This window comes from Megalopta genalis, chromosome 2 (genome assembly GCF_051020955.1).
Source record: "Megalopta genalis isolate 19385.01 chromosome 2, iyMegGena1_principal, whole genome shotgun sequence".
Taxonomy (NCBI): Eukaryota; Metazoa; Arthropoda; class Insecta; order Hymenoptera; family Halictidae; genus Megalopta; species Megalopta genalis.
In genome coordinates this window covers 31926734-31946007 of record NC_135014.1, presented here as the reverse complement: position 1 = coordinate 31946007, position 19274 = coordinate 31926734, and the positions used below count along the sequence as shown (strand labels likewise).

The window sequence follows — 19274 nt, the reverse complement described above, 5'->3', positions numbered from 1 at the left end:
GGGAGGGAGACTTAGAGAGTCTGTCAATCGAAGTCCGCAGGATCGAGTTTCACCTGCAGTAGCCCCGTAGAAGCCAAAAATATGTTCGCCAAGAGTAAGGAAACGAGCCATTCGCTCAACGATTTATCGCGCGACGACGCGCTCGATCCTCGACACGATTTCGCAGTGATTCGCGATATCGCGATCCTGATGACCGCCTGCGGAGATGACAGAGTCTTCTCGGAGTGTTTTTCCTTCCTCGGAAACGACCGATGATCTCACAGGAGGCGGTGCGGCGGATTCGTCGCAACATTTCCCGCGCGGTACGCAGAGCATTATTCGCGCGGGGAGTTGTCGGGTCGCGCGCCTTTGCAAATCCTGGGTCAGGGGGTCGGTACGTGAGATCGAGGCCCTATCGCGTCTATTTACCGTTGTTCTCGCCGTAACACGCATAATGCCGGCCGGATTTGCATAATTTCGAGCTCAGCTGCGTTCGATTAAATCGCCGCGCCGCGCCTGCAGGTGATCGTTGCTTCTTTCCGGCTTCTGATTTAATCTTCTCCGTCCTTTTCGCGCGACCTTGTGCCTGCCGTTGCTCTAGTTGTTGACTGTTATCGTTGGTCATCGACTGTTCTAAACGTCGATCGAGGTCTGATCGATGATCGATCGATCGCCCGGTTCACTTCGCTATCTGCGAAGCAAGGCAAGTGTCTCGTCTAAACGAGTACGGAAATTCGGTCGCCATTCGCAATTATTTTTCGAGCAGATTGTACCAGCATACACATTCTTTTGATACTGAGAAATTAGCTTCCTTCGGCGAAAATAAAATAAGATCGTACAAATCGTTTCTTTTTTTAAAACGGAATAGCATTTCTCCCATAAAAGTGTTGAAAGCGACCAGACAAAACGGTCATGATCATTATTAGAGAGCGTATTTTATACGTTTCGGAGAAAAATGGATAATAGATCGATCGTAAAACGGTAAAAACAACTGACAAATTTGACAACATATTACTCGCGAGTCATGCAAATTATTAAGAAAAGAAACGAACATTTCCGCAGCTTCTGTATATTGCAAGCGACGCAGGCAATTTTAATTTTGCACTAAAATCCGCGGTCTGATCACTGGTACAGATACTTAGTATAATTAAAGTACCCACACGGATGCGTGCAAGCGTCAAGAAAATCGACCGAACAATATTTCTCGTACATCAGCTTCGAACAAACAGATTCGATTGATACGCGCCGCGTGTCTATTAACACCTCCGAAGCAAATATTAGTTGTACTGCAATAACTATGTTAATGTCGCGACTGCTCCAATGGAATTTCCGCAGAGCCTAGTTCAGGGGTAGCCGTTATCGGATGAAAAATGTTTCCATAGAACCGTGGGACGAATCAAAAAGCCGCGAGCCGTCGAGCCGGGGCGCGCAGCCGGCAAAAGTTTCCGGAGTTTCTCTTCCCGTTCTAGCCATTGTTTTCGCGGCGACGTCATCGTCGGCACGCCGGTTTCCGGCTTGCGGCCTTTTTCTAGCCTAATGGCTCCTCCTTCGTCCTTTCCCGCAGCAAGGATACCGGAAACAGCGGGACAGTTTCCGCGCGAAGAAGAGAAAAGCTCGGTCGGACCGTGGCTCCGCATAAAATCGATACATTGTCCGACAGTTGTGCAACACACGCTCGCCGTTCCCCCGTATCTCTGTTGTCTTCCCGCCGCTCCCCCCGCTCTCCCTCGCCGCTCTTTTATATTATGCAGCCCGCGGGAAAGCTATCCCGGACGGATTTCGGTCAAACGAGCTTGGAAATCGGGCCGAGACGACGCGGCGACCGCGGTAACCCCTCCGCGGCGACCAAACAGTTTCGCCTCGACCATCGACGAACATGATTTTTCTTGCGATTGCACCCACCGTTGATTCGAAGAGCGAACCTTCCCCTTTGCAATGACACCCTCGAGCCTCGCGTACGATTTTCTTTTTAGCGTTTTATCGATCCCTGAACGACAGGTGCACGGACGACTTTACACAAATCCAAAGTGCATCGTGAACTGGTTCCTCATTTCTGATTCGTAGGAACGCTAAAAAAAAATCTTCCGTCGAGTTTTAGGGGGCCGTTGCGAAGAGGAGGCTTCGATCTTCAAATCCGTTCGCGTTTCGTTCGTGAGAAAAATTATTTAACGATTTTACAGGCGATTCGATGCGTAACGCTCGGTGCAATCTGCATCAAATCGAGGAATATTTTTATATTTTATCGACGACATAAATAGGATAAGTTTTGCTATAATGACGATAGATGTTTTGAAAGACAGCGCTGAATCGACGCTTACGATTGAAATTTCCGCGAGGTCACGTGCTCGTGACAACGGCCGTCGAAGTGTTAAGGTGAGCTCGCCTCCATCCGCCGGAGGCAATTGTCGCCCAACCAGGAAGCCTGGACGACGTAATTCGCTTCACAGCCGATCCGCGGTCCAGGCTATGACGTAAGGGCACTGAAACGGTCGTGAGCCGTGCCCACGACCTTGGGTTTTCATCGCGTGCCAAGATTACGTTGGCGAAGCTCGCGTCGATCAATTATATACCTGTCGTTTAGCAGCGCGCGAGGACTGACCGGGCACCCGAACCGATACGGCCGCCCAGTTTCCCTCGTTTCGTCCCGTGTTTTCTCCGAATGTTATCGATCCACGGGGGTCCTGTTTTACTACCTCGCTAGCAACCGGACTCCCGGCCTCGGCTTTTATCCCCGTTTACCGTAACACGAGCTACCGGAGCCGAAACTCGCGGCGATCCGAGCTGGAAGACGCTGGGAACGCGTCGACGAGCCGCCGCTGTTGACCAAGGTGTCACTGCAGGGTATTATTTTTCTGTAATTTTCCCGCAATTTCATGGATCGCGAAGGTCGTTAATAGGTCGTTACGAGGTCTCAGTCTTCGCAAAGCCGTGAATTTATGCGATACAGCTTAATGAATTTGTGAAAGAAACTTCGCTTCGTAAGAAACGAAGCGACAGTTCTATGAAATTTTACAACGGAAACAAATTTTTCTAGGAAAGTTAAGCGCAAGGGGGTGAAAGTAGAGGCTTCGCCCTTTAAAATGAGTGCTTGAAGAATATTGTACGATTTTTTTACACGTAGTTACGAGTGATCAAAGATCGACAATTTTTCGTGAGCAATTTCCAGCGCAACTTCTTCTGAAATTAATTATTTAACCAGTTGACTGTTTTTGACGACTATACTCGTCATAAAAGAAAATCTTGTCATTCCATCGCGGCGAGTATACTGCTAAAAAACAGCTACCCGGTCAAGAAAGATATTATACTTCGAAATTCATTATTAAATTTTTATATTTCATAAAAATCTGCTTTATAAAATTATCTATATTTATCTATAGCTTCAATCATATATAAAATTATCTGTCGCCTGTATTCAACAAAATCAAACAAAATCCAAGGAGAATCAAACGTATACAGCGCAATCGCAATAACGTATCAAAGAGATTGCAGCAGCTAACAGGTTGAAGTAAACAATTGTAGAACCTCTCGCGAAAAAATGGTGTTTGGACAAACGCATCAGGGGTTTCCACCGAACTGTTTGCACCTCGTTCTTTCTCCGGAGTTCTCGGAACGTCTATTATACAATAAGAATCCTGAAACGTTGCCAGATCGCGGCCGTTCTAGCGGCCGGCACCGTAATTCGGACTTAACGCGTCACCGGAGCTCCCCGATCGAAAGATATAACGAGACACGTTGCGCTGTCCGAGGGTGAAATTGATAAGAGATGTACCCACAGGTGTCCCTGTAAGCGAGAGCTGTACTAATTGGGTGTCGCTCGATTGTTACAGATGTCGATCTACAAAACCAAGTCGAGGCCTCGCTGGCGATGCCCGCCACGTATCAGACCCTCGTCGCCCGGGCCCAGTTGGCTCAGCAATGCTGCGGATTGGCCGGGGGGCAGACCAAGATCTGCGAGAAGCTGGTGCACGACCAACATCTTCAGCAGCAGGGCTGGGCCGCCGTCGTCGCGAACTTGGAGGACATCACGCAAATGTTCCAGAATCGGGCCGCGCTTATTCAGCAGAGCTTGGCCGTCTACCTTACGGAGAGACAACAGCACATGGAACTACTTGCAAGGTGAGCATCGTAGACCTTCACATGCCGGTGCCTGAACGTTTGCCGGGAGGTTCGATAGGCTCTTAATTCCCTGGCTTAGAATTGATTTTTCAAAGAAACGCGCGTGCGCAGACAATTCGATACAACCCCATGCGAGTTGTTAACGCAAAATAAAGCTAGGATACTTCTGTTTTTTTTATCCGTAAAAGCAAGATATCGACGCTGTTTCGTTTAATCTTTGGTTGATTTGTTTCTACGCTGCGTGAACGGGGTGTGAACCCTTTGTTATACGGAAAGTGTAATAGTAGCATAGTAACAATAATAACGACAACAATGGTGCTCAGAATTAAGGATGATCGTGTACAATAGCGATGGCAGAGCATTTATACCAAAAAGAGAAATTAAGAAAGTGATGCTAATATTAAATGAAAATTGAAAAGTATGCCTTGTAAGTTATATTTTTAATGTTATTTATTTTCTAATAATTTGGCATAACTACAATGATGCCCTTTTAAATAGAGAAGAGGGCAAGAGAATGTGCAAGCATCGCAACAATTTCTTTTTCTAACTGTTGGAAGAAAATATGGTTTTGAAACCTCTTTTCTAACATTTTTTGGAGAAACATTAAACGGCGATCTTGTCTCTGGAGCACAGGGTCTATTCACCCGAAAACATCTGCGCGAGACAGGCACATAAGAACAGTGTTCGGTAAAGTCTCATTGAGAGCTCGGTGATTGGCACTTCGATATTTTCCTATGCAAGTGCATTCCACGCGCTAAGTTGCTGTTTGAAGACGCGTCTCGGCAAACGAACGGTCTAATCCGACGGGCACGTAGCACTGACGCAATGTCTAAGGATGTACACATAATTATGTTAGCGCTGATATACTGTATCTAATAACTAGCCTGCGGAACTCGGTGTAAATACCTGCTTCAACTGGCTCGTTTTGAAAGAAAACGATGCCAAGGAAGCCGTTCCTTTTAACACCGAACCTATCGAGCCGGTCAACGCTACCAGTTGCGCATGATTTATTTAAAAAAATCGTTGCAGTCGTAGGAATTGTGTCTCGATCGGTTTCTCAATCCAAGCGTCCGCTTCTAAATCAAATAGTTGAGAAATCTGAATAAATTCGGTCTTGGCGTAGATATACAGGGTGTCCCAAAAATGTCTCGCAATCCGAAAGTGGCGGATTCCTCAGGTCATTTGAAGCAACTTTTTCCTTTACAAAAGTTTTCTCCGAGGCACCATTAACGAGTTATTAACGAAAAACAGTGACCAATGAGAGGCGAGCTCAGCTGGCGCGAGGCGACTGGGCTTCGTGCGCTGCTTGGCTGGGCCGCCTCGCGTCAGCCGTACTCGATTCTTATTGGTCACTGTTTTTCGTTGATAACTCGTCAACGGTGCCTCGGAGAACATTTTTGTAAAGGAAGAAGTTGCTTCAAATGATCCGAGGAACCCGCCATTTCCGGATTGCGAGACATTTTTGGGACACCCCGTATAGTATAAGAACTATACTATTATACTCTTATACTCTCTTATATATTGTTATATAGTATAAGAACCTATGTTCTCACTCTATAGTCTGTTATGTTCACTGTTAATGAAGACGTTAAACTCGAAGCAATAAAATCCGCTAGTAAAACGATTGAAATCGGCCCATTGTCTTCGCACAGGGCTAACTACCATCCCACCACGTATTAGATACATGAAATAATAGATGAAATCGATATTTCTGTTGCAGCTTCAACGCCGACCTGAATATGCTCTCGAAAATCCCGATCCTTCCAACGCTGCGAGCCCAAGCAGAAGGTCTTTTGAGCCCCGAAGACAAGCCGGAGAAAGAGGTCGAGGGCCAAAAGGAGATCTGCAGCCTGCTGCGTTGGATCTCGGCGAAGGACAACCAGAGCAGCCTGGGACTAGTCGCCGAGCAATGCTCCAAAGGATTGGAACAGTTCGACGAACGCGTGATGGAGGCGTTGAAGTCGGAGGTGAACGTGGCGATCGACGGCGCGAACAAACAGGACATGAAGGAAATCAAGGGCCTGGGCGAGCGTTTGTTCGCGCTGGAACAGCTGATGCAGCAGACGAAGAAGATCGTGCAGGATCAGACCGAGCTGGCGCAGGGGTTCCAGCAAAATCAGAACCGAGCTAGCAACCTGGGCGACGCCAGCGTGTTGCCGGACCTTTGCGCGTCGCACAGGCGTCAGCTGCAGGTGATGATGCAGAACCACAACCAGCTGAGGGACATACGGCGGCGGTGCACCAAGGCGAAGGAGGAGCTCTCTGTGAACATCTACTACCGGCTGAAGTGGATCATGTACGTCGAGAACAAGATGATGATGGTGGACAGCAAGCTGATGATGTACAACGAGAGCTTGAAGCGGCTCAGGCGGCACCTAGAGGTGCTGCAACAGATCCACATGGCACCCCAGATGTACATGAACGCCGTGGCCGAGGTGGTGCGAAGGAGAACCTTCTCGCAAGCATTCTTGATGTGGGCCAGCAACCTCGCTTGCCAGTTGCTCACCGTTCACAGCGAGGAGCTGGCCCGGCGCAGGGAGTTCCAGAGCAAATTCGACGGACACTTCCTGAACACCTTGTTCCCGGGCCTGGAGGACACCCCGCCGCCGTTTGCCACCCAGGCCCCCTCTGTCTTCGACAGCCAATTACCAAAAGTGCGTATATACTATTGTCTTCGGAGGAATTCAGAGACGTTGTGCTTTCTCGCGATTTTTTTGGATTCTTTTTATTCGTTGCTTGTGTTACAGTTGACCGTGGAGGACATGGAGTTGCTGAGGACACAGTTACCAGACCTGGCTCTAACCGTGTCGTCACCTGATTTGAACACCATCACCCGGTTCTTCTTGTCGAAGAGTTTCACCGACGCCGGCACGGGTGAAACTGAAACCGGCGATAAATCTTCCGTGAACGTCGACACGGGTGCCAAGGAACTGGAACTCGCGAGAGCACCGATGATGTCCGACAGGTACCCGACGACTGAAAAGAATGGGGACTCGGTGATTTCGTGTTCGAGATATAATCCTTCGCGACGGTAACGTTACTGTCTAGCGAAATCGATCGGTCGCGCCCGTCGAAACGGATTGCTCGAACGATCCGTTCTCATTGCTAATACCGATTTCTATGGCTGTAGGGGTGGCTTCGAATCGGAGACGGACACCGAGGAGTTCGAGAAGATCAGGCAGGACGCAACGGACTCGAAACCCGAGTCGTTCGACGGCGCTAAGCAAATGCGTCAGAAACAATTGGAGGTTGGTGCCTCGCGAAGCGTGTCCCCTTCTTCCTCGACCTCGACTAACGTATCCCCGCTAAACTCGAAAGTCGCGGACCAGAAGAACCGTGCGTCCTCTACGAACGAGCCCGGATCCTTCCACTTTCCGAATCTGTCCATCAGCGAGCGTCCGGCTCAGTTGAGTCCCCTAACCGAGTGCGCGGAGAACGCCGAGTCGAGCTGTCTGCTTCATCGCGCCGCGACCGGTCTATCCAAGTATAGCGAGCAACCCACCTCGACCACGGCTGAGGAGCTAAGTTCCCTAAGTCCGAATCCTTCTTCCCTGACGCGGTCCGTGTTGTGCGACGGCCAGCAACATCACCTACATCAGCAACAGCAGCAGCAGCAGCAACGGCACCAGCTGTCCAGCAGTGGCGGTAGCAGTCCGTCGGTCGGCGTTGGCGGCGGTGCCGACTTCATGGGTACTGAGTTTTACATGGACGAGTCGCTGCCGAGCAGCCTCAGCGAGCATCCTGTCGACGGACAGCATCAGGCTATCATTTCCCTTCTCCAGGTACTGGACGACTTACAGCTCGCTAACAGACCTCGTAGTCGTAGCCGTAAACGTTCCACTACCTCTAATTCAGAACCTCCCGCCGATGGTACACCTTTGCTTACTATTCTACCACCAAGGGCAGACACGGGCCACGATTCTACCGGCACCAACGGCCCGTACACCACCCTCCACAAGTATCTGTGTACCGCCAATACCCTTCCAGTGGGACTGTTCATACTGTTTTCTATCTAGTACTAACGCGCACAGGTCACGGTCCATGTTAAAAAATTGTGTTTAACGTCATCTCGTACGAACATAAGTTACATTTAAACGAATGTGTCGGTTTGGAACCGAGTGTGTTCACTTAACACATGATGCCACTCTTTTATTTCTAACAGGGGAACACACCGAAGCGATACACGCCGATTTTTATGAAACTTCGCAGAAACGATCGCATATATACGCGCAGTTATAAGTTTTAACCGTTCCAAATGAAATTACAAGTTGCACCACCACGTAATTATTCAATATAACCTGCAAATCTCCTACTTGTTTAATTATTCGCATCGAAACCATTTTTTAAAATGCAAGAATGAAAATTCTACTTTATTCGTACCTTGGAGTTGGGTGTGCACTTCTCAAATTTAACATTTGAATGGAACAATTTACAAAGAAGTGTCATTTTTTAATATACTCTTTAAACCAATTAAGATATTGCGAATCAGATTACACAGCTCGATTCGTTATTCGGAAATACATCGGTTTGCAATTCGAATCGCCCTTCTAGCTCTAATAATTTCCGAGTTATTGTTCGATCGATATCATTGTTCGCTCAAGTAACCTCACCTTTGGGTGCTGCTTTCACCCCCTTTCCCCAACGATTTCATCAAAATCGTTGTGTACCGCTTCGGCATGTTCCCTGGTCAGTACACACTGTGTAACGCACAACATGAAACATCAATTCTTAAAGAAGCCTAGAGAGCTAGCACCAGACGAAGTAACCGAAAAGTTACCGTACAAGTGTAAGATTACTTAGATTAACGATACAGAGTTTTTTATTAGATTCTACAAGGCGTCCAAATACTTACGGACGGCAGTGTACGTCGGCCTCGCTCGCGAGCTCCTGTGTATCCTCCTGCGAGCACTCGTTGTTTGGTGGCGAGACTTTGTGGGCGTGGCGCAGTGCGGCCAGGATGGTGGGGACACGACGTCCGCTTGCGACTGGCCGTGCGAGCCGAGAAACCGCGGAGTGGGAATTGGGGAGCTCCGCCTCCAAGCGTCTCCGTGCCCGTAGGAGCTCGAAGCAGTGCTCGCCAGTGCTCTTTTGCTAGTTTTATGCTCTATTTTTCGGTAGATCTCGCCTGGGTACACCGTCGCAGTTGTAATTATCTGATCGCGACACTCCTGTGTTGCAAATCCGAATCATGACACCGGTCGAACGGACAGGTCTTCTTAAGAAAAACGGAGCATAGTACTCGCCAGCAGTCCCCGGTCCAGAGTCTGGCCATCGATGTCTCCTCACACCTTCATGTGTTTTTTTGTGATCCTGCATCCTCACCTCGTTCGTCGTCGATGTAGATCACCGTCCACTTACGTTCCCCTTTCTCTGTGGTTTCTAGGTATTTTCGTTGTCATTGTCTTTTGTCTCGCTAGCCAATCTATTAGCGCTGACTTTGTGCAAGTACATATGTATGCCCAGAGACGCCGGTATGTATCTCTTGCCTGTCGATTACCGTTGCTGTGAATTACCCGCCAGTTCTCCGATCCCCTTCTAAATCTCTCTTCGAATCCTGACTCGTAGTGGTGTCCCACCGCGTGCAGGTTTCGTGTGACTGCGTGTGTCTTAATTTTTTTAAATTACAGGATAGCTGCCGTCGCACTCGTATCCCCATCCTCTCAGACCCGAAGTGTGACACACACACACACAGAGACTCTATCCCGAGATCTATTCAATCAAGTTTCTCCAGAATGTTAACCGACTTCTTGTCGTTACTGCATCGGGCACACTGTTCCTCGGGGTTCTTGTCTATTCTTTTTTTTTTCACATTTCTCATCGCCAGAGTTACTATTATCCCGCTTCCGATCTACTAACATCTCCGTCATTGGTCACAGACAAGTTCTCGATGCTCGAGACAGCGAGGGAACTGTTCGAACGTGTCACGAATCCTCGCTGACTCGATCGTCCCAGGGTGTAGCGAAAGTTATGGTAGAGAATGAAAACGATCCGATGATTCGAGAAATGTATAGTAGTCTGAAAAAGGTAGCGTTGCTTTCCGTTCGACGCCTCGATCTCTCGAGGTCTTCAAAATTGCTCGAGGACTTCGAAAGGCTCCTCCTTCTGCCACGACTTTCACACCTACACCCATTTAATCACTCATTTTAACGCCTTCCCGTCCGGCACCGCTGATCGTTTCTCATCGAAGTGTCTTGGGCCGGCCGTTTCAGGAAAACCTTGGAAACACGCGGGATGAGGTGGAGAGGCTGCGCTCCATCCTGAGGACGATGAAAGCAGCGATGAACGAAGCGGTGTCATCTGTCCGCCAAGAGCTGTTGATTTTGCGAAATCAATCGAACGAAGACAAGACAGGTCTTGGCGAGATGACGGACCGAATTCGCGAGGCGTTGTCCCTCTATTCGAACGAGTGTGATCGTCGTCTTCGGGAACGTGAACAGGAAATGACGGTGGACCATGAGCTGGAGATGGCCGACATGAAGAAGCTGATCCAAAGCCGCGAGGAAGAGATTTGCACCCTGAAACGGAGCCTGATGGAAAAGGAGACTGAGCTGTCGGAGCACGAACGTCTCACGGCAACCATCAGGCAGAAGCTCGAGTCGGGGCAAAACGAAATGAGGAACTTGAACACGCGGCTCCATCAACAACTGGATGAAGCGTTGGAGCAAGGTTGCGCGGCTAAAGCGAGTGCCGAGAGGTTTCAGGACATCGCCTCTTTGACTAGTTCTATGGCCCAGTGTCGAGACAGGATCCAGGAACTCGAGAGCACCCTCAGCACCGCTAGATCGGATCAGCAAAGGTTGGTCGACGCCACCGACATGCTACACATGGGCTACCAGTCGCAGCTTGACCTCACCGAAGGATTGATCCACAACGAATTCTTCGAGAAGGTAATGGCGAATTGAAATTCTAAATTCATAGTTTTCCGTTTCTCAGTTTTTGAGGCTATTCGCTCAAACCTCGCGCCAAATTCTCTCCGAGAAAACTTGCTAGGGTTCGATTAAGAAATAAGGACTGAATAGAGCATTTGGTTTTCCAGATGCCGGACGTGCTGAAGATGGCCTTTCACTTTCTTGCGCAGGTGAAAGAGAGCTACGTGGCCATTCGTACAGCCGTGGAAAAGGAGCGTGGAGCCAGCAGGAAGCAGGTGGAATTGGAGTTGCAGATGGTTAGGCACGTAGTGGACGAGAACGAGCAGGAGGTGAAGATGTACAGGATGAGGGAGTTCGCGCTGCAAGAAGAGCTTGAACAGTACAAGACAGCGATCAAACGAGTTACCAAGTCTGAGGAGTTCAAGGACGTGCCAGAGGAAATGAGCTTAAGCCACGTCCAGGAGGTGCTGAAGTGCCTCAGGTCAGGGAAGGACGAAGTCGAGGTTTCGGAGTCAAAGAAGGTGCGGTTGGAAGCAAACGACGACCAAAGCTGCCTCACCAGACGGCTCGAGACCCTCGAAAACGATAACAAGAGGCTAAGTTTGGAGATGGAATCGCTTCGGGAGTACAAAGCCAAAGCAAAGACGAAGATCGAGGGGCTGAAGGCTGATAAGCTCCGGATGGAGATGGAGCTAGTCATGCTGAGAACAAGAAGGTTCACGGCTCCCGCTGAAACATCGTCCTCGTCCTCTGAGGGTCGTGAACGGGAAATGATTGGCTCTGTAGCAGTATTGACAGACGGTGTCTGTCGGGATGCAGCAACCAGTACTGAGACGCAGTGCACGTGTCCGATGCACTGCGGCAACGTCCGCAGAAAAATGAAGAAGTACGCGGAGAAGCTGGTCCAACAAGGCTGCATCACTGTCAACAGCTGTGATCCCGGCGATAAAGTTCTCGTGTATTGGAATCCGATTCACGAGAATTTTACCCTCTATCAGGAATCGGCCATGTACTACTTCCTGAACGCCGATTGCATCCCCGAACTAAACCTCGGCTCGCCCAAGAAGCTCCACACAGTCGTCGAGGTTGTCGACAAGGATTACTGTCAAGCCAAAAAGGTAAGCATGAGGCGTACATATTTAGCTTAATATAATGTAATTATTATTTAACATTAAGTTTGAGTTATTATTTAACATTAAACCTCTACCGAGCCCTTAAAGTAACTAACGTGCGTTGTTCTACAACAAGGAAAAGACTATTTAGGTTTAGCGTAGATTTAGCAGGTTTAGTGTTAAAAGAAGACTATCGCGCTTCACTTAGGCACAGTTCAATCGGATGAAAATAAGCTTCCGGTAATGTGTTGATACTAAAACTAATTCATTTATCGATTATCGTCTTTCATGTTTCACTTCTCAGATATTTATATCGTAATTAAGTAGCATCTTCTACATATATTATTACGATTTTGGTAAAAGCTAACAAGCATATATTGTGCTGTGACGCCGAATCGACGATGTATTCGGTTCGTCTGCAATCTAACGATTGGTAGAGGTCGAGGGTATAATGAAGATTTCTGATTTTAGTCCGAAAACCGATTCCATGTACCCCACGGCACCAAATTCTACCGGGTGCGCGTGAAGGCGATAGCAAAGTCCAGGCCGATGATGTCTAGCATGCCAACTCCACCAGAAGAGCCCATCGATTCTTACCTGTCACGACCATCCGGGAATGTAGATCCATTGGATCTTGGCCAAAACCTGCCAGAGCCTGCAGACGCATCCAGAACCGGCTCAGACGTCGAGCATGACGATCGCTCGATGTTGGACCGTCAGTGGTACAGGCCGCCGGAGCCACTGCACACGCTGGGAACAGGCGATCAGACGATCAGAGAAGAGGATGCGCCAGCGTTTCATTGTGATATAAATAATTTTTAAAAACGAGTGAAACATATAATTGCCGAATGCTGTGGTTAGCTGTGAAAAGTGTAAACTACGATTTGTATATTCCTTTTCTGTTTCTTTTGTCATATATATATATACATACATATATATACATACACACGAACAGAGAGAGAGACATGTGTACATAGGTACGAGTATACGGAGAGAGACAAATGTGTACGCGCGAGAGCAAATGGGACGGAGAGAATGCGCGAACGGACGAGAGAAAGAGAGAGCATGCGAGAAAATGTATAGGTGAGAAAGGAATATAATATTATTAATATCGACGACGTGATTATTCTTGTGATTCGACATGTTGAACCAGCGAGTGTGATAGCAGCGGGAGAGGAAGAAGGATAGACAGAGCTGTGTTTTTGTTTTTTGTCATTTTAAATTCGAACACCGAATCAAAACTTTGTTACTTGACCCAATTCGAAGCTATTCATTATTATTGTTATGTTATATTATTATTATTATTATTATTATTATTATTATTATTATTATTATTATTATTATTATTATTATTATTATTATTATTATTATTATCATCATCACCATCATCTTCGCACTGCATGATGAGAGAGAGAGAGAGAGAGAGAGAGAGAGAGAGAGAGAGAGAGAGGAAGATATATATATATATATAAAGAAAGAAAAAGCGGTAAAACGAAGTCGAAGATGAACGAAACAAAAGATAAAAAGAAGATATCGCATAGTAGAGTAAGTTTTACAAGAAAACAAAACGAACTTGGAAGTTTAGTGAGAAAAATCACAAAAAAGATAGAAAGGAAACGGTAACGAATAAACTCGGTTACTTTCTATATATATATAATATATACAATACACGTTATGTATATAATATATGCATACGTTATATGTATATTTTGACGCGTGTGCTCGAGAAAAAAAAGTCCACTCTGTCTATACAGTATATATATACATTCTGTTTCCCCAACGATCCGTGTCGGAAACGCGATCGAGGGTCGGAAACGGAGATGAACGCGAGACGCCGATAGACGTCGGCTTCGTTGCGACACGCTCGCGATATGTGTCTTTTTTGATTACCGATTTCCGTAACCGTTCACCACTATTATCGTTTTCTCCGCCGACAGTTTAAGCACTCATAGTATCGTACAATAGCTGTGATCGTTAGGCTCGACGTTTTCACTTCTACTTAGTCGTTAGTTAATCTTAATTCCCGGCTGCCGCCCGCGGCGAGCGACGCCACGCGATCCGCTCGGCCGCTACTCCCGAAGCATTTTCTCCCGGGATTGAGCGGATCGCGGGGACGACTTTCCAGCTCGCCGGAGCCGCCGACTATTTCGAGTTCGAGCGACGCCGCCCGCGTTTCACGGTGGCCCGCCGAAAAGATGCTGATAAGTAAGATAAAAAAAAGACGAAGCGACAAAACTCGTTTTCGGTAGGTTGTAGCTCGAGCTTCGTCGAGAGAACGACGCGCACCCGCTTCTGACATAGCGCAAGTAGCTCATTTAACGATTCCTCTTTCTTCGACAGGCCGCAAGCGAAATTGCACCCGCGGACACACGCATACACACGCGCGCGTGCGCGCGCGCGCACGCACCGATTTAGCACGAATTCTTGGCCGCGGGTCGTCCGCGACTCGCCCCTTCGTAGACACGAGAATCTCCCCCGTACGCTTCGGTCGACGTCCTGTCGTCGCGTCGATTCGCTGAGACACACCGTGCACGGAAATAAAAAGCTAAAAATCGAGCGATCCTCCGGCATCAACGAAACAGGGACACCAATGTCTCCGATCACATTTTACTTATAGTAGTCTTTTGAAGGCTGTGCACGCGAACTCGTGTCCGAGCGTAGAACCGATCGTACGAAGGCAAGACTGAAAGCTGTGTAAAGCTGCTCGCAATTTTCGTTTCTTTTAACTATATAGACTGTAAGGGTGTATTTTACGTTCGGCGTTCTTAAAGCGGCCGCGCGCATCGATTGCGAGCCGCGGGTGACAATCCGTACAAACAAATCATTTATTTCGAGACTAATCAACGAACGTGCGGCGTTTTCAAGGAGCAGGCACTAGAGATGATTTGATTTTTGCGCGAGGACACTCGGACACGATTTCCCGTGGATCTTTTTAACACCAGGGATCGATCGATCGATTCGTAATCGGCAGAGTTCGACTCGGAGACGCTCCTTCGACGCGCACGCGAAAACCGAGTGCACACGCACGCGACCCACGGTTCCTATTAGTCCAATTTTTCTTCGACCTTCGAAGGCACTCGTAGACCACTCTCCGCACAGTTAGGCGAACCGACTCGTAGAAAACGTGTGCAACCTCTGTCCATGTAGAACAGCTGTGTCCGACCCGCGTCTTCTTCGTCACCTTTGTCCTTCGGGAGCGCCGCACGGGCAGTGTAACTGCAACGTCGTTAGACGGTCAATCGACGCTGCAGCTTATGCACCGACGGTGCCACCCGGGACGCTAAACTCTTTTCTTTCTCGCGCGGAAGCCGGACCGATTGCTCCGCACCCTCGTAGTCGCTGGAAAGCCATAAGCAGCGAACTCGAAGAGGAACGAGCGCGAGGTGCGATCGTTTTGGTATCATTTCTTTTTTGTCCGGGGCAGTCGGTCCAGCTTCTCGACACAGCGGCTACTCGTAAACGTTTCTAACACGTTGGGAGCAATTAGGTTGGTTGCAAAATAGAATCAAAGCCGGCGAACGGCACCTCGAAGAGGGTTCGCCCGGCCCGGTTGCTGCGGAAGCCCGGCGATCAGCACGGAAACACACTGGTATTTAATTCTAATTTTAGTTTCGAAAGTACCTTGTATTATATGTTGGAAAGCCTTTTTTTCACCTTTGTCTATGAAGAACGAAATAAAAGAATGTAGTGCCTTCTACAATGAAAAACCGAGCGAATTTATTATTGAACGAATCGGCGCGCCGACGTTTTCTTTTGTTTTTTAACGGACGAACGACGCCGGCTCGGAACGTCTCGCGAACCGTGAACCGTATCGCGTCGAACGGAGAAAAAATCAGGACAAATTCTAAAGCTTTATTAGGGTTAGAGACACTAAGCCGGAGTGTCCGCTGCTTCGATCACAGATTCCGTTCGAACTGGTCCACGTTTCCCGGGACTCTCTCTCCCGGCTACGTTCGTTTCGCTTTCGTTTTTAATTGCCATTGAATTTTTCCAGGAACCAAAGAATGTAACCACGAAGCGATCGAACAATTTGCAGCAACGCGCGCGCGCAGTCGAAACACGTTCGGTTCGTTCGTTTGTTCGTTTGATTCGACGCTCTCGCGGCGCGCATCTCTCGGATCACGATTCGGAATAAACGATTCGGTAAAAAGAAAGCTACTCGCGCGGCAGCCTGGGTATGTTTTATTCGATCGCGCGAACCTGGCGGACTTCCGGTCGCCGGAACGCTGCTTCCGGAAGCTGGTCCGGATCACATTCGCCGGAGATCGGCCGCGCGTTACTTTTTAAAATGCAAATCGAAGTCAAGCGATCTGGTAGCTTCATTGTGGACGAGAACATTCGTTTACCCAAGGGCGGAGTTGTTATTACCTAAATTCGATGGCGAAAAATGGCCGGAGATTCGAGCGATCCCGCGACCCAAAATGGCGGACAGAGCCGCGTTTTTATTTTTCTAGTGATCCCCCGAATCGAACAAGCTTCCCGTTCTTTGCCTAACGCCTAAACGAAAGTAGCGACGAAACCAAAACGGACAAAAATGGAGGAGGGATGATTATAACGCTGCACACAGTGTACATACTTTAGGCGAAGACACACGCGCGTATAGGGGTGCGAAATCATGTGATTCGATCTCTACGTAGAATACTCTTTTCTTGTTTTATTTTTACCGACCAAAATTTATACGCTTAGGAGGGTATCCATGCGAGAGGCGGGGAATATCCGGACGAAAATGAATATATGGATATGTACAAATGAATATAAATATATATATACATACATACATACATATTGTATATGTCACTATTGGGAACGTTAGGCGGCTCGATTAGGTTCGCTTTCTGCCGACAGTGCTGGGAATTTCGTTCGGTTTATTTATTCGTGTTCCACCGTTTCCCGTTTTTCGTTTACACGGCGAAGCCGATTTCGTTGCTGTGGACGATTTCTCGCGACGACTTTTGGGATCCGTTCGATCAAGCAATCACTTTTCCGGGGAACAAAAGGGCACACCTGCAGGCTCATCTAGCTCCGAGCTCAGGAATTCACTAGCCAACGAGATCCGCGAGCCGCCGAATCGCTGACGAACGATCCCCGGCGTGTTGTTTCCTTCTGATTACGGAGCGTTCTTCAAATTCAAAAGCGTGTCCCGATCGCTTGCCGATCGCCGGTTCACGCGCGAACAACGTAATCGGCACAGCGACACCGCTTTCGTTTATTAAATGTATATTCGTGCAATTGGGAAACATTGATACCGCTCTGGATCGGCAGGCGCTCGTCGATCGTTCGGCGATCGATCGCGGCGAACGGATTTCCGCTCCCGTTTCCGTTTCTCGTCTCCATTGAGTTTCAGCGAGCGACGAACGTGTCGTAAATAAATGATCAATGAGGATTCGTGAAACCGGCGGGGAAGAGTACCGCGCATGTAATCCGAGAAAGTGTAACGCAAAATAGGTGTATGATAAGATTACATAACGTACATACAAATTGTGATCGTGAGAGTATCTGTTACGAATAAATAAATTACGAATAAACCACGTGACTCTTTTCCAAGCTACGCCGACTCGATTGCTTTGAACTCGCCCACGTTCTCCACGACATCCTTTCTTCACCTTAGAAATCGATTATTGTCGCAACTGTTAAATCGACGGCTTTTTAAAGCAATAATTTAGGCATCGAGAGGATTGGAAGCGGTCCTGAATTTTGTTCGTATCGCCAGATGTTTGACAGTTCGGCTGCCATATTAACAATCTCAAGAATTTCATAAAATCAATGTATTTTATTCAATAATTTTTTTTAAATTGAGATGTTACGTTCTACAGTGTTAAATGTTTCTTCATCGTTATTAACATTTGCAGATTCCAATGAGATTAGGAAGATGTAACTTCTGAAAGTAACGAAAATTTATCTGTTTGCAATCGTTGGCTTCTTTCATTTTTCTTGTCAAAACGATTTAGCCGAAGAGTTTCGGTGAATTTATTCCTGCTCATTGTTTTAGAAAAGAATTCAAGACCCAATGTTTTTGTAAACACGCAAAAGTCGCGAAAAGATATGAAGAAAGTAAAAAAAGAATGAAAAAATTGAGCAAATATAACACGTCTGTTGTGGTTATTTTGTACAATATACATGTACGAAAATATATACCTAGTTTTCCAAAAATGTATTTGAAATATACAAAAATAATATGAGAAACTTCTAAAATCACAAATTCACTAACAAGTTTACAGTTCCGTGGTGGTTAAAATGACTCATCTCGGTGTATAAAGGTATACTGCAGACAATTTTACATCAAAATGACAAACAAAAATAAAACTGTTTTACAAAATTAATTATTTGCATATTTTAGAAAAGGTCATACGAAATTGTAGAAAACAAAATGTACTGAAAATGAATAATGATTGCAAGAAATGCTAAACAAGTCATTTTGACCCTCCTTGGTAGCTCTAGCGTTAAAATTAGGCCACTGATACGGTCATTGGTTCACACAGTAGACAGAAAAATAAGGAAAACTAGATTCTTCGTACCAATCTTACTAATTGTGTAAAAATGAGCAGCAAATAATTATTTACGAGTTTTTAGAACAAGAAGAAACCAATAAATTTATCACATCCTCCAAAACTCGAGAAAACCTTTTACCTATTGCATCGTCGCCCCTATTTCGCGAGTCCTAAACCGCGAACAAACTGACTCCGGGATTCTGAGATCCTTGGGCCAGGCCACGCAGGGCCCTACGTGCGTGGTGCACCCTGCACAGGCACGATTTCCGGGAATCCGACGCATAAAATGCATAAAATGCACTTTGTCATATAAAACGCTATAATTAATATTATATATAATTAATAAACGCATAAAATGGAAACAAGTCAGAAAAATTACTTTAGATTTACAGTTAAAATGGCTTCAAGTGCAAAGGGTTAAAATCGCGCGAGCACAATACGCGGCGAACGAAAATTCCGCCCCTCGCTCCGCGTCTCCCACATGACGTCCGTCCGTTACGAAGTAACACATTCGCGAGTATCAAAACGCACGCGTACGGTCTATGACCCCGCGATCGCGCGCGCGTTATTATGAACAGAGACCTTCGCCGAGGGCATTGTAATTTCAATTTTGATTTGAACCGTTAGCGCGTGCCAATTAAACGTGTTGTCGCAGCAAACTCCGTTTCTAGATCCTTTCCTCGCGGCGATCTCTCGATCACAATCGGCAA

The 19274-nt window shown here is 47.2% G+C and overlaps 1 protein-coding gene across 3 annotated transcripts in view; it reads left to right on the top strand.

The window, feature by feature from the left end:
• Atg17 (autophagy-related 17) overlaps nucleotides 1-17624 on the top strand; it is an 88800-nt gene extending 71176 nt beyond the window's left edge. Inside the window, exons 3-9 of one of the 3 annotated variants that reach the window (XM_076519167.1) lie at nucleotides 3807-4095; nucleotides 5816-6749; nucleotides 6843-7060; nucleotides 7226-7877; nucleotides 10305-10982; nucleotides 11174-12082; nucleotides 12548-17624. In XM_076519167.1, the coding sequence (XP_076375282.1) occupies nucleotides 3807-4095; nucleotides 5816-6749; nucleotides 6843-7060; nucleotides 7226-7877; nucleotides 10305-10982; nucleotides 11174-12082; nucleotides 12548-12898 (4031 nt within the window). In that variant the 3' untranslated portion in view covers nucleotides 12899-17624. Of the gene's footprint in view, nucleotides 1-3806; nucleotides 4096-5815; nucleotides 6750-6842; nucleotides 7061-7225; nucleotides 7878-10304; nucleotides 10983-11131; nucleotides 12083-12547 lie in introns of all 3 variants that reach the window. The other 2 variants (XM_033479158.2, XM_076519168.1) reach the window with 2 other exon arrangements.
• The last annotated feature ends 1650 nt before the right edge of the window (nucleotides 17625-19274 follow it).